This window comes from Telopea speciosissima, chromosome 3, assembly GCF_018873765.1.
Source record: "Telopea speciosissima isolate NSW1024214 ecotype Mountain lineage chromosome 3, Tspe_v1, whole genome shotgun sequence".
In the NCBI taxonomy this organism is placed as follows: domain Eukaryota; kingdom Viridiplantae; phylum Streptophyta; class Magnoliopsida; order Proteales; family Proteaceae; genus Telopea; species Telopea speciosissima.
Window position 1 is genome coordinate 37,571,428 of NC_057918.1, and position 17,018 is coordinate 37,588,445.

Genomic DNA, 17,018 nt, shown 5'->3' on the forward strand with positions numbered 1-17,018 from the left:
CTTACGGGTCAGTATTGTGCTTATGTTCGGTCAGTACACAACATCATCCAAGTTGAATTTTCTGATGTTGATTGTTGAGTGGCAGCTGACTAACTTGTATCTGCATGGTTTTGGGGTGGGGGGAATAAAACCAAGTTGAAGAAGCAGATTGGGTGAATCTACAAGGAAAAGTAGCTGATACTGAAAGATCTCTCTGATACTGGGTATGCATGGCTTACAACACTCGCTATCTTTAATTATTAGACCTCCGCTGCAACCATGAGTGATGTCTGAACCTTAGCATTTATAGTTATACAGAATGTCAGAAGGGCTAGAAACTGCAATTTATCTTTATTGGGTTCAGCCACAAGTATGAGGGCAGGCCTTGGTGCAATGGTAAGGTTGCTCCATTGTGACCAAGTGGTCACGGGTTCGAGTCTGGAAACAACCTCTTTGCGAAAGCAGGGGTAAGGCTGTGTACAGTATGACCCTCCCCAGACCCCACAGTGGCAGGAGACTCGTTCACTGGGTATGCCCTACTATGTTGAGCCACAAGTATGCTGTAGTAAGAGCTTCAAACATCATTTTAATTAGGGTTCCCCTTTTTAGGTACCATGACTCTGTCATTGCATTTCTCTTGTAGAGAAATATAGTGAACAACTATTTCCTATAATGCCCCACGGACTGCACAGTGGTCAATCTGCCAATCAAGAAATTTCCAGATTCAACTCTACAAGGGAACTCAAGAATCTGTGGTAGACTTTACCTGTCCCAATCTATTAGGCCTAGCTAGGTGGTTATCATGACCTGTTTCCTTGTATTGTTGAATCCTAAGTTTCAAAGGTTTGTTCATTTATCAAATTAGAGGGGCAAGGGGTGGGGTGAGAACAAGTGTTTGCAGGTATTGATCCTTTATTATCCCGTGCCTTTATCCTGTGGAATATCTCCCAGAACCTTGTTCCTTGTCCTGTTTTAATCTCCTTTTTCTCTTATAACCTCTTACTATCTTTATGATTACTTTTTCTTCCTTTCTACCTATATCTGAATACATACAGATACGGTCTCAAGATACTGTTTAATTTCTTCATTTATCATATATAAAGATGTTTCTGCCACTAGGATATTATTTTGTACAGGAGCTTATATGATCCAGCTTCCTTTCTTTTTACAAGATTTATTTTAAAATATGTAGCTATATCCACATTGTCTACCTGGTCAAATTTTGAATATAGTTATATGAATCTATGATGATGCCTACCATTGTTCAGCACATTTGACATAAAATCTTTTGGATGCATTTGCTGCAAATGCCTTTTGTTACGATTGATGCGATCCCGGGTTTTTCTTTGGGCCCACCCAAATACACAGTAGCCAATAGTAGGAAGATAATGCCAATATCGTAAATATTTTGGACTTTTTAAAGGGGTGGCAAAGCTGTAAATAATAAGCATACTAATGGACAGCTTGGTAGTTAACTAGGTGTTGGGATAAGAAGGGAATTAGGATTTATTGCAAGGGGACAAACTTAGAAGGTTTTATAAAATATGGACAAAAGAGGATAAAGGAAGATGGGAGGGGTAGTATTGGAAACAAGGGTTAGAAATAAGCCACAATTGAATCTTCTTCAACCTTCTGCGAACAGAACCAACGGTAGAGAAAACTTGTTCAAAGTGGATTTCTTTCTCCGTGAAGATCCAATCGATTTGTTGTTTTAGGTGGAGATTGTTTACTCACAAACCTTTGGATTCCACAGAATAATCTCTCGATTCAGCAATTCGAGAGCTATTACAAAGAATAAGAAACTGGACTTGGAGGAAACCAGCGAACCAGATCTAAAAATTGGTAGTGATTCTCACAATGAGCTTGATTTTGGGGGTGAGATCCAGGGGGCTGGGTTGCCCTAGAGTAGGGATTTTAATTCCAAGGTATGAGGAAGAAAAGAAAAGAGGTGGGAGAGAGATTGGTTAAACTGATTGTTAGTCTCCGGCAGTACTTCTGGAACAGGTTTATGGGAAGAAGGATAAAGGAAGGAACAGGGAAGCTATGAGCTTACCAGAGATGAAGGGAAACTTGAATCGATTGGGGAGGGGGGGATGAAGAATAAAACCACAGCCACAGCTGGTCCTGTCACACATGCAACTTCTCTAAACAAACTCAATCCATTATTCAAATATGTCCAATGCATTGGGTTGCAAGCATATTTAAAGAAAATAAAGATTCCTACAAATAGAAACTGCTATAAAACTAGGAAACTAACTCAACAAGGAAACTAAGCAACTAGGAAACTTGAAATAGGGAAACTATCTCGTACATATCTCACTCTAAAGCTACACAACAACAACATAACCTTTCCCAACCAAATAAGGTCGGCTACATGGATCGTTGCTCTCCAATCAGGCCTATTTGAAGCCATACATGATACAATCATACAAGGCTTAAGCTATGAATGTTTTTCCTCACCTCTTCTCCAAAGGTCATTTTAGGTCTACCTTTGGCTCTTTTAGTTCCTTCAATGTGAATCAAATCACTCCTCGTATTGGATCATCCAAAGGTCTTCGGTGACTCTCTCGTAGCTTATCATGTATCAGAGCTTCTCCCAAATCATCTCTAATATGGTCGTTCCTTACTTTATCCTTTCCAGTTTTGCCACCCATCCATCTCAACATCCTCATATCCGCCACACTGAGTTCATCTACATGAAGCTTTTTAACTGCCTCACATTTCACATCATACATAATACCTGGTTGTATGACAATCCTATAAAATTTTTCTTTAAACTTTAAAGGAATACGCTGATTACACAACAGTCCGGATGCACCTCTCTACTTCATCGATCCTATTATAATTCTATGAGCAACATCATCCTCTATGTCACCTTCTTTGTTTATGATTGAGCCCAGAGACCTAAAATTATCACTTTGTGGAATCTCCTTCTCATAAATTTTCACTATCTCATTAGACATCCTAGTGTACTAAAGTTACCATGTACTTTGTCTTTGTTCTACTTGTCTTAAAACCTTTTGATTCCAAGTTACACACCATGTCTCATCAACCAAAACAATATCATTAGCAAAAAGCATACATGATGGGCCTAAAATAGGGGTACATAGGTTGCATACAGGATTATTCTAATAGTCAGTTTATTTTCTGCCTTAGTCTTTTATTTGTAAACTTAAATTGAAGCGGTTCAAACCATGGTTCAATTTAAGTGATTTTATTTTAGTTGTCTTTTTTATTAAGTTTCCACACCCTCCGCGATTTTGCTGAGGAAGTGAGTTGTATTAGGAATAGGAATCAGGCCTTTGGCCTATTATAAATAATAAAATCGTGGGAGGCTCCCATAGAATTCAGATTTCAGAAAAGTAAACTCAGCTTTATGCTTGCTGCCTTAGCTCCATCATGAGTGTGCCTTGTGAGTAATATCAAGGTGAAGGGATTGGTGGATCTCCAATCGACTCCTTGCATCTTGTAGATCGGGAGATCCCATTGTTCATCTTCAAAGCTGCTGCCATTGAAGATCAGTATTCAAGTAAGCACTTTACAGTTTCATTAATCACCCTTCTTCTCCTAATCCTCCAACCTAACTCCATCGATTCCCATTAGACCCTAAATTTCTTGTTCAGCCTTATTCCTCAATCAAAATCCATTCAACTTTTAATCACAACATTCTTGCATCCATTCCTACACTCGATCCAGGTTGCTGCCCCATTCCATCACTTAAACTCTTACTTCCCTCAGTGAAGCCTAAACCCTAAAAATACAGATCAACCACTTCCAACCATCAAAATACCTCCATATTTTGGCCGATTAATCCTCACTACCCCTATAGAACTCGATCCAAAGCCCTTTCCCTAATTCCTTCTCTAAACCCTAGTTTCTCACTCTAACCTTTCCCGAAATCCAAAACCCGAAACCCTAATTTCCAGAATTTCAAAACTTCATTCAAACATAACTAAACCTAGTTCATTAGACTCCTAAAAACCTATTTAGCTTTACCCTAACCCTAACCCTGGAATTTGACCTAAATCATCACATCTGCTCAATCAGCCAGCAGGTCCTGGTTTACTTGGCTCCTAGTAGATCTATCATCTATTTAGGACTACATTAATACACCAAGGAACCTCATCTTGAATGTCTCTGGTAAAATCATCCATGATAAGTGCAAACAAATAAGGGTTTAAGGCTGATCCTTGATGTAACCTAACTGTAATTGGGATTTTACTACCTTGACCCCCCACAGGTCTTACGCTACTCATTGCTCCATCATACATATCTTTAATTATGGCCACGTATTTACTTGAAACCCTTCTCTTCTCTAGTATATGCGAGATTAAACTCTCTAGGGACTCTGCCGTTTGCTTTTTCTTGGTCAATAAAAACATATGGAGATCCTTCTTGCCCTCTCTAAATCTTTCCAGGAGCCTCCTTGGTAAAAAAATAGTTTCCATCGTGAATCTTCCTAGCATAAAACCAAATTGGTTCTCCGAAATAATAGTTTCTTTTTTTAGTTGGGATTTAATAACCCTCTTCCATTAGTTCATAGTATGACTCATTAGTTTTATTCTTCTATAGGTATTGCAGCTCTGAATATCACCTTTATTTTTGTAAATTGGGACCACAATGCTTCTCCTCTATTCATCTGGCATTTTTCTTGTGTCAAATCTTGTTTAACAGCTTGGTTAGCCAAGAAAAACCACGAATAAATGATTACGAGATAATTAAAAATAAATAAATAAATAATTATGTTACTAAACACACATCCCAATTCGGGCCTATTTTCGAGTTGGGGCTCTCAAACAAGTTTGGTCTGGTCCAAGGAAGGGCTCCTGCATCAACCATTCTTTAAAATGGATTGGGTTACTGGGTTCCATTACCTGGATAAGAGGTTGTAAGTCTCTCCCCTGGATTAGTCAGACATGAAGCATGTGATGCAAATTTAAGTATGAACCTGCTTGACCTGTCTGGACATCCAGAGCAAGATGAACCAGGCCCTCACCTTGTTTTGGTTTAGTAAGATATTAGAAGTTTATTTATTTATTTTTAATTATCTTGTAATATTTTATATTGGAGTTTTAATAGATGGTTTTCTATTTCAAGTTTCCTAGTTGCTTAGTTTCCTAGTTTTATAATAGTTTCTATTTGTAGGAATCTTTATTTTCTTTAAATATGCTCGTAACCCAATGCATTGGACATATTTGATAATGGAATAAAATTGGGTTTCATTTGAGTGCCTACATGGCCTGTTCTTGTGAGTTCTCTCCCCCCTCCTATCTTCCCTTCCTAGTTCATCTCTTGTTGGTGAGTACTATTTTTCTCTTCTCCTTGTTACCTATTTTTCTCTTGTTTCCTTCTTTACTTCTATTCTTCTTTTCCCTTGTTCTTTCTCCTTTTCTCTTATTATATTCTGTCTCAGACCTCTTCCCCTGCTTCCAGCGGTACTTAGTGGTCTTGAGAAGTTTGGTTGTAAGTCCCATGGTTTAATATGTCGGTGTGTATCGTACTGTATCGGCCGATACGTCTCGTTATCGGTCAGTGTCGATATGATACATATCGATACGTATCTATTTTTGAAAAAAACAATGTATCGACTGTATCGATATGTATCGATTGATACATGTCGATACAATACGATACGGTCGATACATATCGATACAGCAGATATGTATTGCTTTCACTTTTTTATTATTTTTTTAAATGTATTGGTACGTATCGATACACATGCCTTTTTTCATATTTTACACCAAACATGAACCAGAACCCCCAAAATCATTGAACTAAATCTCAACTTTTTCTCCCTTCGGGTTGCGCCACAAAATATATCGGGTCGGGTTGGATCCACATCGCACTTGAATCCTTGGAATACAAGACATACTCTACACTTGAAGGGAAAATGTAGGTTTTTTTTCAAAAAACTTGATCTTTTGCTTCAAATCTTGCATTATAGTTTTTTTTTGGCTATGATTCAAGGAGAATAGGTTCAACTAATTATTAGATGCATGCTTTGTATACATTTGCAAAGGTTTGAACTCAAATCCACCATTTTCCACCCAAAGTCAAAAATGGCTTCCTTAAGGGTCAGTATTGTGCTTATGTTCAGTCAGTACACAACATCATCCTAATTGCTCTTATTCTTGAAGACCCTTACAGACATGATTTTGATCCACCCCGACAATCTTCATGGCAATAGAGTGACTTTGCATGTGCGAAATCTCATCTTTTATAACAATTTAGAAGTACCATGGTTATACATTATTCACAATTCTTAGTGTATATGCATGTCTGGGTGAGCAGTAGTAGTAGTTGAGAGGCCTTTGGGTTGGGAGCCATATCCCAGAATTTCAGCTTAACCGGAGCTTGGGTGAAGAAATTCGTGCACCTGTTTCGTCTCCTATTTTCCTCCGTGGTGTCTTGTTTGGTGGTTGAAGAAGACAACCCCCCTCACACGATTCACTTTAGCCCTTTATTTGTCTATGAGCTTCCCTTTAAGCCCCTCCCTTTCTTGTTTAGTTCTACTTGTCCTTTATTTCAATATATATACAATTCTGCTACTATTCTTACCAACTTCAATGTATTTGCTATTTTGCCATTGATCCTTTGATTCGAGTGTTCTCTTGCTCGTGTGGCCCCATAGTGATTCCAAATAGGATTTCTGAACCCTGGGATTGACATCAGCATGTGAGGCAAGTTTGTATGGAGTTAGGTCCTACTGTTTTGCATAACTTGCTATTCCCCCCCCCCACCAAACAAAAAATGTTAGTTACTTTTTGAAAGAGCGAGCATCTATGACTAGTCATTAGTCAATCATCTGGAGAGAACTTATTGATTGCTTTCAGGTGATGCAATCTGAAAATCCAGATTATGGATCTCAGATGCAAGCAGGCCCATTGATCATATTTGTGATCAGATTAGAGATAAAGGAAGCAACTGCATTGTTAAGGGAAGAAATCAGATCGATGGAAAGGGAGGGAAAATAGATAAGAATAACCTTCTGAGAAGGAGGAAGAGAGAATAAGAGTACAAAAGAGGAGGAAAAAACAGGTTTGGGATACCTCCAATCCCGTGTGCACTTCTCAACAGCACCAAAACTCTTAAAAGAAATCATTCCATATTCTTTCTTTACTCAAAACCATCCTTAATTTGATGGGAGGTGTATTACATATATAATGACCTTCTAAAATTTTTAAATTGACTCATAAAAGGACTAGGTCCTGTTTGATAACACTCGTGATTCTTGATTCCACTGATTCCTATTCTGTGGGAATAAAACTGGAGTGGAATTCTGTTTGATAAATCCGGTTAAGTTTCATTTTCTTAGAGAACAGACTCGCCCCAAATGTCCTCCAATATCAATATATTCGGAACATATTTTTGGTGTTCTGTCTTTCCTGAACAATCCAAAGTGGAATGGGAACCTTACGAATAAAGGTTGTTCCTGACTTTTCCTTGTTGAAGCCCGAATGCTCAACCTCACTGCATCTGAGCACATGTGAAAGACGGAGGCGTGGATCTTCAGAGAAGTTTCTTTCATCGCTTTGATTCGAATCTATTCTCCTGATTTGAACCGCTGGTATGCCCAATCCTCTGATAGCTTTGTTGTCTCACCTATTTGATTGCCTGCCTCCTTTGTATGTTACCTACTTGTCTTTTCTTCTCCACCTTTCTGCAGCTCTCATTTTGTCCACAAGTTCTTTTTCCTTCCCTCTATACTTTATTGGCTTCTGCTTCTGCAGACAATTCTCCAAGTAGAGTTCCTAGTTATATATCAGCTGCTCATTTTGGGTTTTTTTTTTTAAGATTGGTCTCTGAAACGCTGCAGACTGCAATTGTTTTATGATCTGTCCCCCCCCCCCCCCCTCTTTTTTGCTTTCCAGTAGGCGTTTTACATTCCAATTCTGTTTTGCATTATGAATAAACCTTATTTTTAATCTGTTTTGCATTATCCTAGAACCGTTCGCTTCTGCGCCTGTCTTTGGTATGGATGTGGATTCCCCTTTTCAGTTTGTATATTTTTTATTTGTTCCAAAAACTCTGTATCTTTGATAATTTTTAATTTTTAATTTCCCCTGTGGTAAAATTTTTGATGGTGATCAGCTGTATTTCCAGTTCCATTGATCTGATCAAGGAACCTTTTTCCTGTATCCAATCGATGACGACAAATCTAAATGAAAAGGGTTTCTGTTTTATTTGTTCCTCTCTTAAAAAATTATGGGGTGGGTTCTGTTTTTCGCTTTTGTCTGCCAGAATCTCACAGTTTCTTTATTTCAAATTGGAGATTTGTTCAACTTTATTTTCTTTTGACTTCCTCCCCCCCCCCCCCCCCATCTCCTAGAAGGAGAGGCTAGAAAGGAATGTAAAATAATTCTGGATATGATTGAATCTGCTTTACCCAATGGAATGCGTGAAGGTATTGCTGATGACTGCAATCTGTAGATGTTTCTTAGAGCACTGGAATTGCTCCCTAGGCGATGAAACAGGCAAGCTTTCTTGATGAAGCTATCACTGCATACTGCAGAGCATAGTTGTCACGGCGGCTCGGCGACCCAAGGTGATGGAGAAGGTCCAAATTCAAGGCGACACCAAGTAAGCGACCAATGGACGCCTAGTCGGCGCCTAGACGACGCCTTGACAACTATGCCGCAAAGCTCTAACCAAGCCCTGGAATTTTTGTATTTGCAGAGGTTGGCCACCGTTGAGAAAGATTTAGCTGCAATTCTAGTCTATGGTTTGCAGTAAGAAGTCATTAATGTCACTGTCGTAAATAAAATCAGAATGGTTAATGGCAATATGGTAAATGTAAAGGAGAATGGTATTTAAATTTGTACATTTTTTTTTCATAAATTATTTACCAACCCAATTTAGTTGGGATAAGGCTGCATTGTTGTTGTAGTTGTTGGTAGTTTTTTCGTAATTATTTGGTGTAGAAATAGGATTGATTCTGTCAGGTGCATGTTCAACGTTGATTCTAATTATTTTATCTGTTCTGGAACCGATACCAGAATACTGTTACCAGACGTCAATCCTACTCTTTAGAAATCATGGAATCACAAAATTCAATTCCACCTGTAATAAGCGGATGTAAGCTGGATGGTTATCAAACAGGGCCTTAGTCACACTCGCTCAATAAAGTAAATAAACTCAAAACAGAACTCTAGCTATTAAATATCCTAATTTAACTCAAAACACTTAATTACTATTACAGTATACTAACTTTACTCCTACTTTATGGGCTTATAAATTAGGCTCTTCACATTGAAACCTTAAAAAATAAAAGGCCCAATCTATAATATAATTATCCAAAGGTCAATTTCACCCATAGTTGTTGGGCGGTTTTCTTGGGGCCTAGGTGACCTCTGCCTTATTGCAAGGCGTCTTGCAGTGGTTTTTATTGGTATCGAATCCGGTATTGGCCCTTATTTATATCATTTAAGTAAATGTTTTATATTAGGTATTTCATACTTGAGATATTCTACATATTTAAGCAAATACCTCCTATTTGAATCCAATAAAAATAGTTAAAAAATAAAATTCCAAAAGGAGAAAAAGTCAACCCCCCAGTTCAAGAACAAAAACTGGATTTTCGACGGTAAGTAAAATTTTCAACTGTCTAATGCTGGGATTTTTCTCAAATCTAAAATTCTATAAATCTTAATATGGTAAAACATTGCTAAAAAACAAAAGTGCGGTAAAATATTCATTTGTTTTGATGTCTAAAAAAATATTTTCATTTAGAGCAATTTTAATAGCAATCACGTATACCAAATAAGGTTTGACCGGAACATAACTTCTTCAATACAAAATCAGATTTAAGCAATTTTGGATTTGTTGGAAAGCTGGTTTTATGCTCTACCCAATACTGAAAGTCTTGTGTAAAAATAAAATCATCTGACTAATCAAACTTCTTAGAGAACAAGAACATTTCTCTAAATCGAGAACAATTTAATTACTTATAGATAAGATCATATTTTCTGAGAACATCATAAATCAAATGTGAGACTAGTATAAACCAAATGTATATTTGATTGTTTCAAACTTTCAATAGCTTGCTTCTTCAGTTTTGTTTTCTTTTAGTTCTATGTTGATTATTGATGACTTGATGTGGCTTAATATTGATTTTTGATGACTTTGTGACTTAATGTGGCTTAGTGTTGATTTTTGATGACTTGAGAAGGCTTAATGTTGATTTTTGATGACTTGAGAAGGGTTAATGTTGATTTTTTATGATATAAGGTATATATTGTAGCATACTAAAATATTATAGCATACTAAATAATGTTAGAAAAGGAGAAAATAAAATAACACTTGGGGGTGCCTTGGTCGCCTAGGCGACACCTAGGCGGACTAATGTAGTCCTAGATAGACAAGGGGTCTACTAGGAGCCATATAAAACTGGATCTACTAAGCTACTGGTTTGGAGGGGCTGATTTGGGGAAATTTGTCAAGACTAGGGTTAGGATTGGGGAATTGGGGGGGTTGATTTTTATGTAAAGCAGGGCAGGTGTAGGGGAGGCTAATAAACTAGATTTGGAATGATTTGGATAAGAAATAAAAAATCAGAAAATTAAGGTTTCGGATTTTAGGTTTTGAGGAAGAACATGAAGATTTTAGGGCTTTTAATGGAGGGTTTGATGCAAGGTTTAGATCGAGTTTCCCAAAGGCTGAGAACAGCACTCGACCAAGGTTGGGTGATGTTTGGGTGGTTGGAAATGGTTGAGTGGAAATCTAGGGTTTTGGGGTTGGAGAAGGTGGTGGATTTTGGGAAGGAGAAGGTGGTGAATTTTGGGGAAGGAAATGGGACAAAACTTAGGATCGAGTGGAAGGGTTGATATGAAGGAGCTGTGGTTGAGAAATGAAAGGATTTTGATGGCTGGAAGCGATGGACAGAAGTTGAATCTTAAGAAAGAAATTGCAGAAAAACTGTAAACACTTACTGATTTGCAAAGAGTGCAAGACAGTAGCTTGAAGATGAGCTTGAACAAGACCTCCCGATCTGAACAGATGCAAAGAGTCAATCGGAATCCACCGATTCCTTCACCTTGAGATCCACAAGGCCTTCTTGAAGTAACTCTCAAGGAACACTCACAAAGGGAGCATGGCAGTAGCCACAACAGCAAAACCTGATTCAGTTTTTTAACAAATCAAAAGTGGGCAGCCTCGCTAAGTAGATCCTCTAGGGACCAATAAAAATAGAAAACATAACTTAAACTGAACTAAAGCTGAACCAAAGGTTGAACCAGTTTGGTTCAACTTAAAAAGTTAAAAAAAAAAACACTTAGCTAAATTACTAAGTCTGGAAAACAGAAAATAAACTAAGATTAAAAATAACTAAGGCCTAATCTTAGGGCTGTTTTATTTGCGGATACTTGGATCTGCATCATGGACGTCTTGTTGCCTAAACGCTTAGAAACCCCTCAAGCGCCTTGGGTCGCTTTGCCGCTTTGACAAGTATGCTTTCACCCCACTGGACTGCCACCAGCTCCTTATGGGCCTCCCAAACTTGGACATAGGCCTCCATAAATGATTAATGCCTAATGCAAATGCATCAATTGTAAAGTTAGTCCATTTGTATTGGGAATCAGTTTGTTCCCTTATTGACTTGTTGCTGGTCAACAACCTGATAATTTGAGTTTCCCCCCCCCCCCTCCTTTTGGGGATTAGCAATCACTTGAATATTTTGTACTCTACATAAAAGTCTGGAAACTATTTGGTGCAAGACAGCTCTTGGATAGCCTAATAGTATTATTTGAAGTATTAGGAAGATGAAAACAGGGATAAAAGTTAGGGGTGTAATTTGGAGAAACTTGTTGTGGGATTTTAGAAATTTAGCAACAAAATTATCAGAATAGTAGGGTAAAGAAATCAATTGGTTTTTAAAGATACTTAAATCTCCACAGAAAACAGTAATGGAAAATTAGAAGGAAGAAAGATGGTAGAAAGGTTAAAGTTCAATAAGTGTGTATCTTCAAATTGCTTAATTCATTTTTCTTAACCTTTTTTTTTTTCTCAAAATTGCCAAAAGATTTATAATATGCCTCTGAAGGAGCTTATTTTTTCTTATCTTTTAATCCTTGATCTGTTGAAAGGGATTAGATATCTGACTATGTTCCATCTCCCCGAGACCTTTTTTTGTTTAATATGTTTTATTTCAATCATTTGTACTTGTTACATGTTGAGCTCTCTTTTACAAAATTCTGGCCAACTATTCTCTGTTCTCAACATAACTTGTATTGTGGTTATGATTTCAAATGGCATGCAAGGAAGAAGTTGAACCTACCTAATTAGCTACTGAGTAGAAGTTTTCATTTGGTTCAATTATTTAAAGGTTAACTGGGTTTTGAAGTTAAAAGAAATACTCGGAAAATTTTAGTTATGAGCTTTCAGATTTTGGGGAGCTGATAGTTTACTAACTGCTACATACTAAATGGCTTTCCTTAGTCTCCTTAGGAGTCTAAGTAAATCAAGTAAAGATTCAGATTTTGCTGTGTCAGGAAATTAGCATTTGGATTTTCGGATTTTATTTTTCTAGTTTTGGATAAGTTTGAATCTGTCTAAGTAGTAAGGCTTGTAAATCTATATATATGAGGCTTTAGTTTTCCATTGATGGGGAGATAAATAGAGTCTTTAGAGGTATCGTTGACTCAAATCAATAGCCTGTGTCTCTCTTTGATTGAAGTAGAAGCTGGCGATCTTAACCGAGGTAACGCACCTAAAAAAATAGACAAAAAAATTATCATGGCCCAGGAGCAGGTAGTCTAGGATTTGATGTAGTTCCCCCAAATCCAGGTAAAAGATATAGGTGTCGGCCCTCATGGGCCGCAGTTGAATAACAGTTGGTCTTTAACTTTTGTTGCTTTCTAAGTGGAAATTATAAATATATCAGAAACATCAAAATATCACAACGGAAAACTATTAACATTTCTATAAACAAGCATTAGCCATCTTACTAGCTCTTGAATTTATTTTATGGGAAAGAGAACACCACCCGGTCGTGTGCGATGCGTGGCCCCTGTGCCCAGGTACAGGGTTGCGTTAAATGACCGTCGTGCCCCAGGGATTTCCGCATTTTCATGGGGTGCATTGGTCATTTTGCACGGTCCTTCATCTGGGCGCAGGGACCGCACACTGCACACAACTAGGTAGCGTTCTCTCCCTTATTTTTTATTTAATGGATTGTGTTTTGGATGGGATCTAAAAAACATTAAGAGAGTAAGGGTACATGAGTTGTATTTGTATGGATTGAATTGGTAACTAGTGTGGAGTAATTAGTCAAAAGCTCTTTGGATCTGCTGAAGTCTACCTAATGTAAGGGTGTAATCTATTACTACTGTAGTCATTTCAAACCAAAAAAAAAGTAAGTGTATTATCTATACTAGCTTATGTTAAGGGGCCGATTACTCATTTCTGTTTAATAGATATAATGGATGAAGCATCAGGTTAAGTTCTGCTATTGCGACCATCAGGTTGTGGGTTCAAAACATGGTAACAGCCTCTCCGTGAAGTGGGGGATAAGGCTGTGTACATTTGCCCCTCCCAGACCCTGCAGTAGCCTCTTGTGCACTGGTATGTTCTTTTTTTAGATAATAGATGAAAGGGAGAGCTTTTCTGTCTGTTTATGGAGCATGGGTTGTGGTTTCACTCAAGAACGTATGGCAGTTGTATAAATTAGGAGTTTTGTTTTTTCAGTTAATTGGTTATTGTTGGTTAAAGAAAGACAAACTTAAGGTTTGTGAGAGGAACTGAGACGAATTATAGGAAAATTTCCTATATATATATATATATATATACATATATATATTTTTCAAACAAGAAGTTTGTGTTGGACTTTTCATTTCATTTCACTTAGCTCTTCATAGATGTGTCCATTACAACCTAAAGTACTATTATTTCAATTTCATTTTTGGGCAAGGCTGACAACTGAGAGCAGTATTTACAGTCTTCCTCTATTTTGTCGTGGGTTTAATGTGCAGAACTATATCAATTATTGAATAACTTAGTAGAATATGATCATTGCCAATCGGCAGTATTTACAGTCTTCCTTTATTCAGATTGTTTTTTTCTTCAATTTGCTGGAGTAACAAATATTTTCTCTCAAGGTTAATATCTTTTAAGGAGAATCATCAAAATATGAAATAGTCATCTGCATTATGAATTTTTATTATACTCCTTTAGAGGAGAATTTTCATAATTTGGTTTTGGATGTATAATTGAAGAAGTTAATTGTTAATATGATCCTGTGGATGGTTATTTTGATCGCCTTGATTTTCCTTAATGAATTAATGCTTGCTTTTGATTGCTATAGGTCTCATATTTGGTTTGAGTTATAGGGGATGAGTTCCACTTTGTTCCAGAACCTGCCTTCATAGCAAAACTGCTGTGATTTGGATAAATCTAGAGAGCTTAATCTCTTCCTGTTGCATACCTCGTCGGATTTTTTTAATAAACTCTAGGAGTTTGATACAATTCAAGGGAGGAAGCTTCAGTTTCCTCTTGAATCATAAACTAATAGAGAAGGGGAAAACTTATTATCAAAGTGCAGGTTATGTGTGACTGATTGAATAAACTACTCATTTGCCACCGAATCCTTTTCAGCAATATTAAGGAACTATTGGAACTATTAGACAGTTCACATCATGCTTTGATTTTTACCTCTGGTTGTTTCCTGCACTGATTTACTTGAAGATTGGAAGTTAAAGGAAATTGTTGAATTTGTCTTTGTAATTACCTCATTTAAATTCCAATATTAAGGAACTATTGGAACTATTAGACAGTTCACATCATGCTTTGATTTTTACCTCTAGTTGTTTCCTGCACTGATTTACTTGAAGATCTGAAGTAAAGGAAATTGTTGAATTTGTCTTTGTAATGACCTCGTTTAAACAGCAGACAATGGTGCAACGTTATATTGGCTAGGAATCATACATTCATTCTCTTTGGGCTAGCTCATCAGCTTGGGAAGTGCCTTACATTTCCCTAAAGTCGCATTGGTTACCCATGTTCTAATCCTCGGTTCCTATAACATTCTCTCTTTAAATACTTATTCTTTTGATTTTGGTTGGTGAGGAATGGATCATCAGCCTGGAGAGAAGATATATTTTGTTACCTTAGCTTTACAAATCCTAATATTATGTCCCTCACTTACAGATATTAGGACATTCTTTTAGCGTCCCATATTGTGATTCTTTTCTTTTTCTTTCCTCTTTGTTTTTTCATTTGCAGTTTCAAATTTAATAACTTGTAAAAAAAAAAATTTTAATTTACATTCATGATGTTTCTCTGAAGTTTCATCCATTTAAAAGTTTTAATTCTCTTTCCGCAAGCAGCATTACTGTCACCTTCTTTGCAAAAGAAGGTGCAGACTGTAACCTTACACCAATTAAGGAGAACCTGCAACCAGTCACAATATCCTTCGAACAGGGTCTGGGTCAGAAGTTCAGGCAACCGTCGGGAACTGGAATCAACTTCTCAATGTTTGAAGAGACTGAATTAACAAAAGAGGGTGATATGGAAGTGTATCCCCTTGTTGTGAAGGCGGAGGCATCCCCTCCTGACCATAATGGATCTGAGGAAGAAAACCAGAGGCCAGGAACCCCAAATTCACAGATCACCCAAGCGGTGTTTGAGAAGGAGAAAGGCGAGTACCATGTGAGAGTGGTGAAGCAAATTCTGTGGGTGAACACCATAAGGTACGAGCTGCAGGAGATTTATGGGATAGGGAATTCAGTTGAAAGTGACTTTGATGGAAATGACCCAGGGAAGGAATGTGTCATCTGCCTGTCAGAACCGCGAGATACAACTGTCCTACCTTGCAGACACATGGTAAATTATTTTTTTGCTTCTCTTTTTGGTGGTTTATGTTCGGGATGAGTGACCTAGGAGATGCCATATTGTCTGGCAGCAAATAAATCGTGACGAAAAGCTGTGGCTAGCCATTCAATGCCCGCCTTGTAGAGTTCTTTTTCGAAAATTTCTCCAATGAATAATACTAAACTATTCCACATGCTGTGGAAAGTATATCAGGTCATGCAAGTGGATCAGCATCTACCTTGGACGATCTCCTAATTAGAATAGACCGAAATTCATGGTGTCTGCCAGGATTTGGTCCTTGTAGGTATCCCATATATGTCTTTCTGTTTCATGACAAAACTGCCTGAATGTAATATATCTATACAAGGATTTAGCATTGCAGACCAGATCAGACGTGACTGATCCCGAGCTGACCCTATGAAGGAATATTGGTGGCATTAGCCTGCAGTCTATTTAAAAAAAAAGAGTGTTTTTGACAGTTTAGATGTCAATTTCAATGTATTGTAATGAAAATTCAGGTTCCTTGTACTGAAAAATACTTTGGTTGGGTTTGCTTTTCTGCAGTGTATGTGTAGTGGCTGTGCAAAGGTTTTGAGGTTACAAACAAACCGGTGCCCAATCTGCCGGCAACCAGTTGAGCGGCTTCTGGAGATAAAGGTCAACAGCAGATCTGATGAATGAAGAGAGCTGGTGTTGCCGATGGTAACAATGTTGTAAAGTTATGTTATATGTATCTTACACCTCTTTTCCATTCCGAGCTTGCAAAATAATCAGACTGTAAGTATGATAAGGTATCCAGTTTTTTGGGGCTATTCCTTGGGAGATAATGTTGTTCCTCCTGAGGTTGTATTCGTCCCTGAAACACTAATCCGTGGCAGTGGTATTGCTTTTTCTCAACACAGGTGAGCAAGATGGTGTTTGGTCTTTTGAATCCATCATATGTATATATGTTATTTGAAGAAATGCCAGAGAGATTGATTAACCAAAGTTGGTCGATAGCTTTTATGAACTGAAACTCCTAATCGTTCCATTTTTAGTTGTAAAAATCTACTTTACATAACTAAATACCTTGAATTTGGAAAGTAACATAAATTATATCTAAAAGCATTATTCTGCTAAGAAATTTAAGTAGTTTATAAGATCAAAGTTTGAAAATTTCACTTCCATTCTCTAAATTTCTTTGGCAATCAAACTGAAGGATAATTAACTTAAAACCGGAAGGAGGGAAGAAAAACTTT

General features: G+C 37.4%; 1 protein-coding gene across 2 annotated transcripts in view; it reads left to right on the forward strand.

Moving 5' to 3' along the window:
- Window positions 1–16,784, forward strand: part of LOC122654412 (probable E3 ubiquitin-protein ligase LOG2) — a 28,653-nt gene extending 11,869 nt beyond the window's left edge. For both annotated transcript variants that reach the window (XM_043848490.1, XM_043848491.1), the window contains 2 exons: window positions 15,297–15,792; window positions 16,345–16,784. In XM_043848490.1, the coding sequence (XP_043704425.1) occupies window positions 15,297–15,792; window positions 16,345–16,461 (613 nt within the window). In that variant the 3' untranslated portion in view covers window positions 16,462–16,784. The remainder of the gene's footprint in view (window positions 1–15,296; window positions 15,793–16,344) is intronic.
- Window positions 16,785–17,018: the final 234 nt, after the last annotated feature.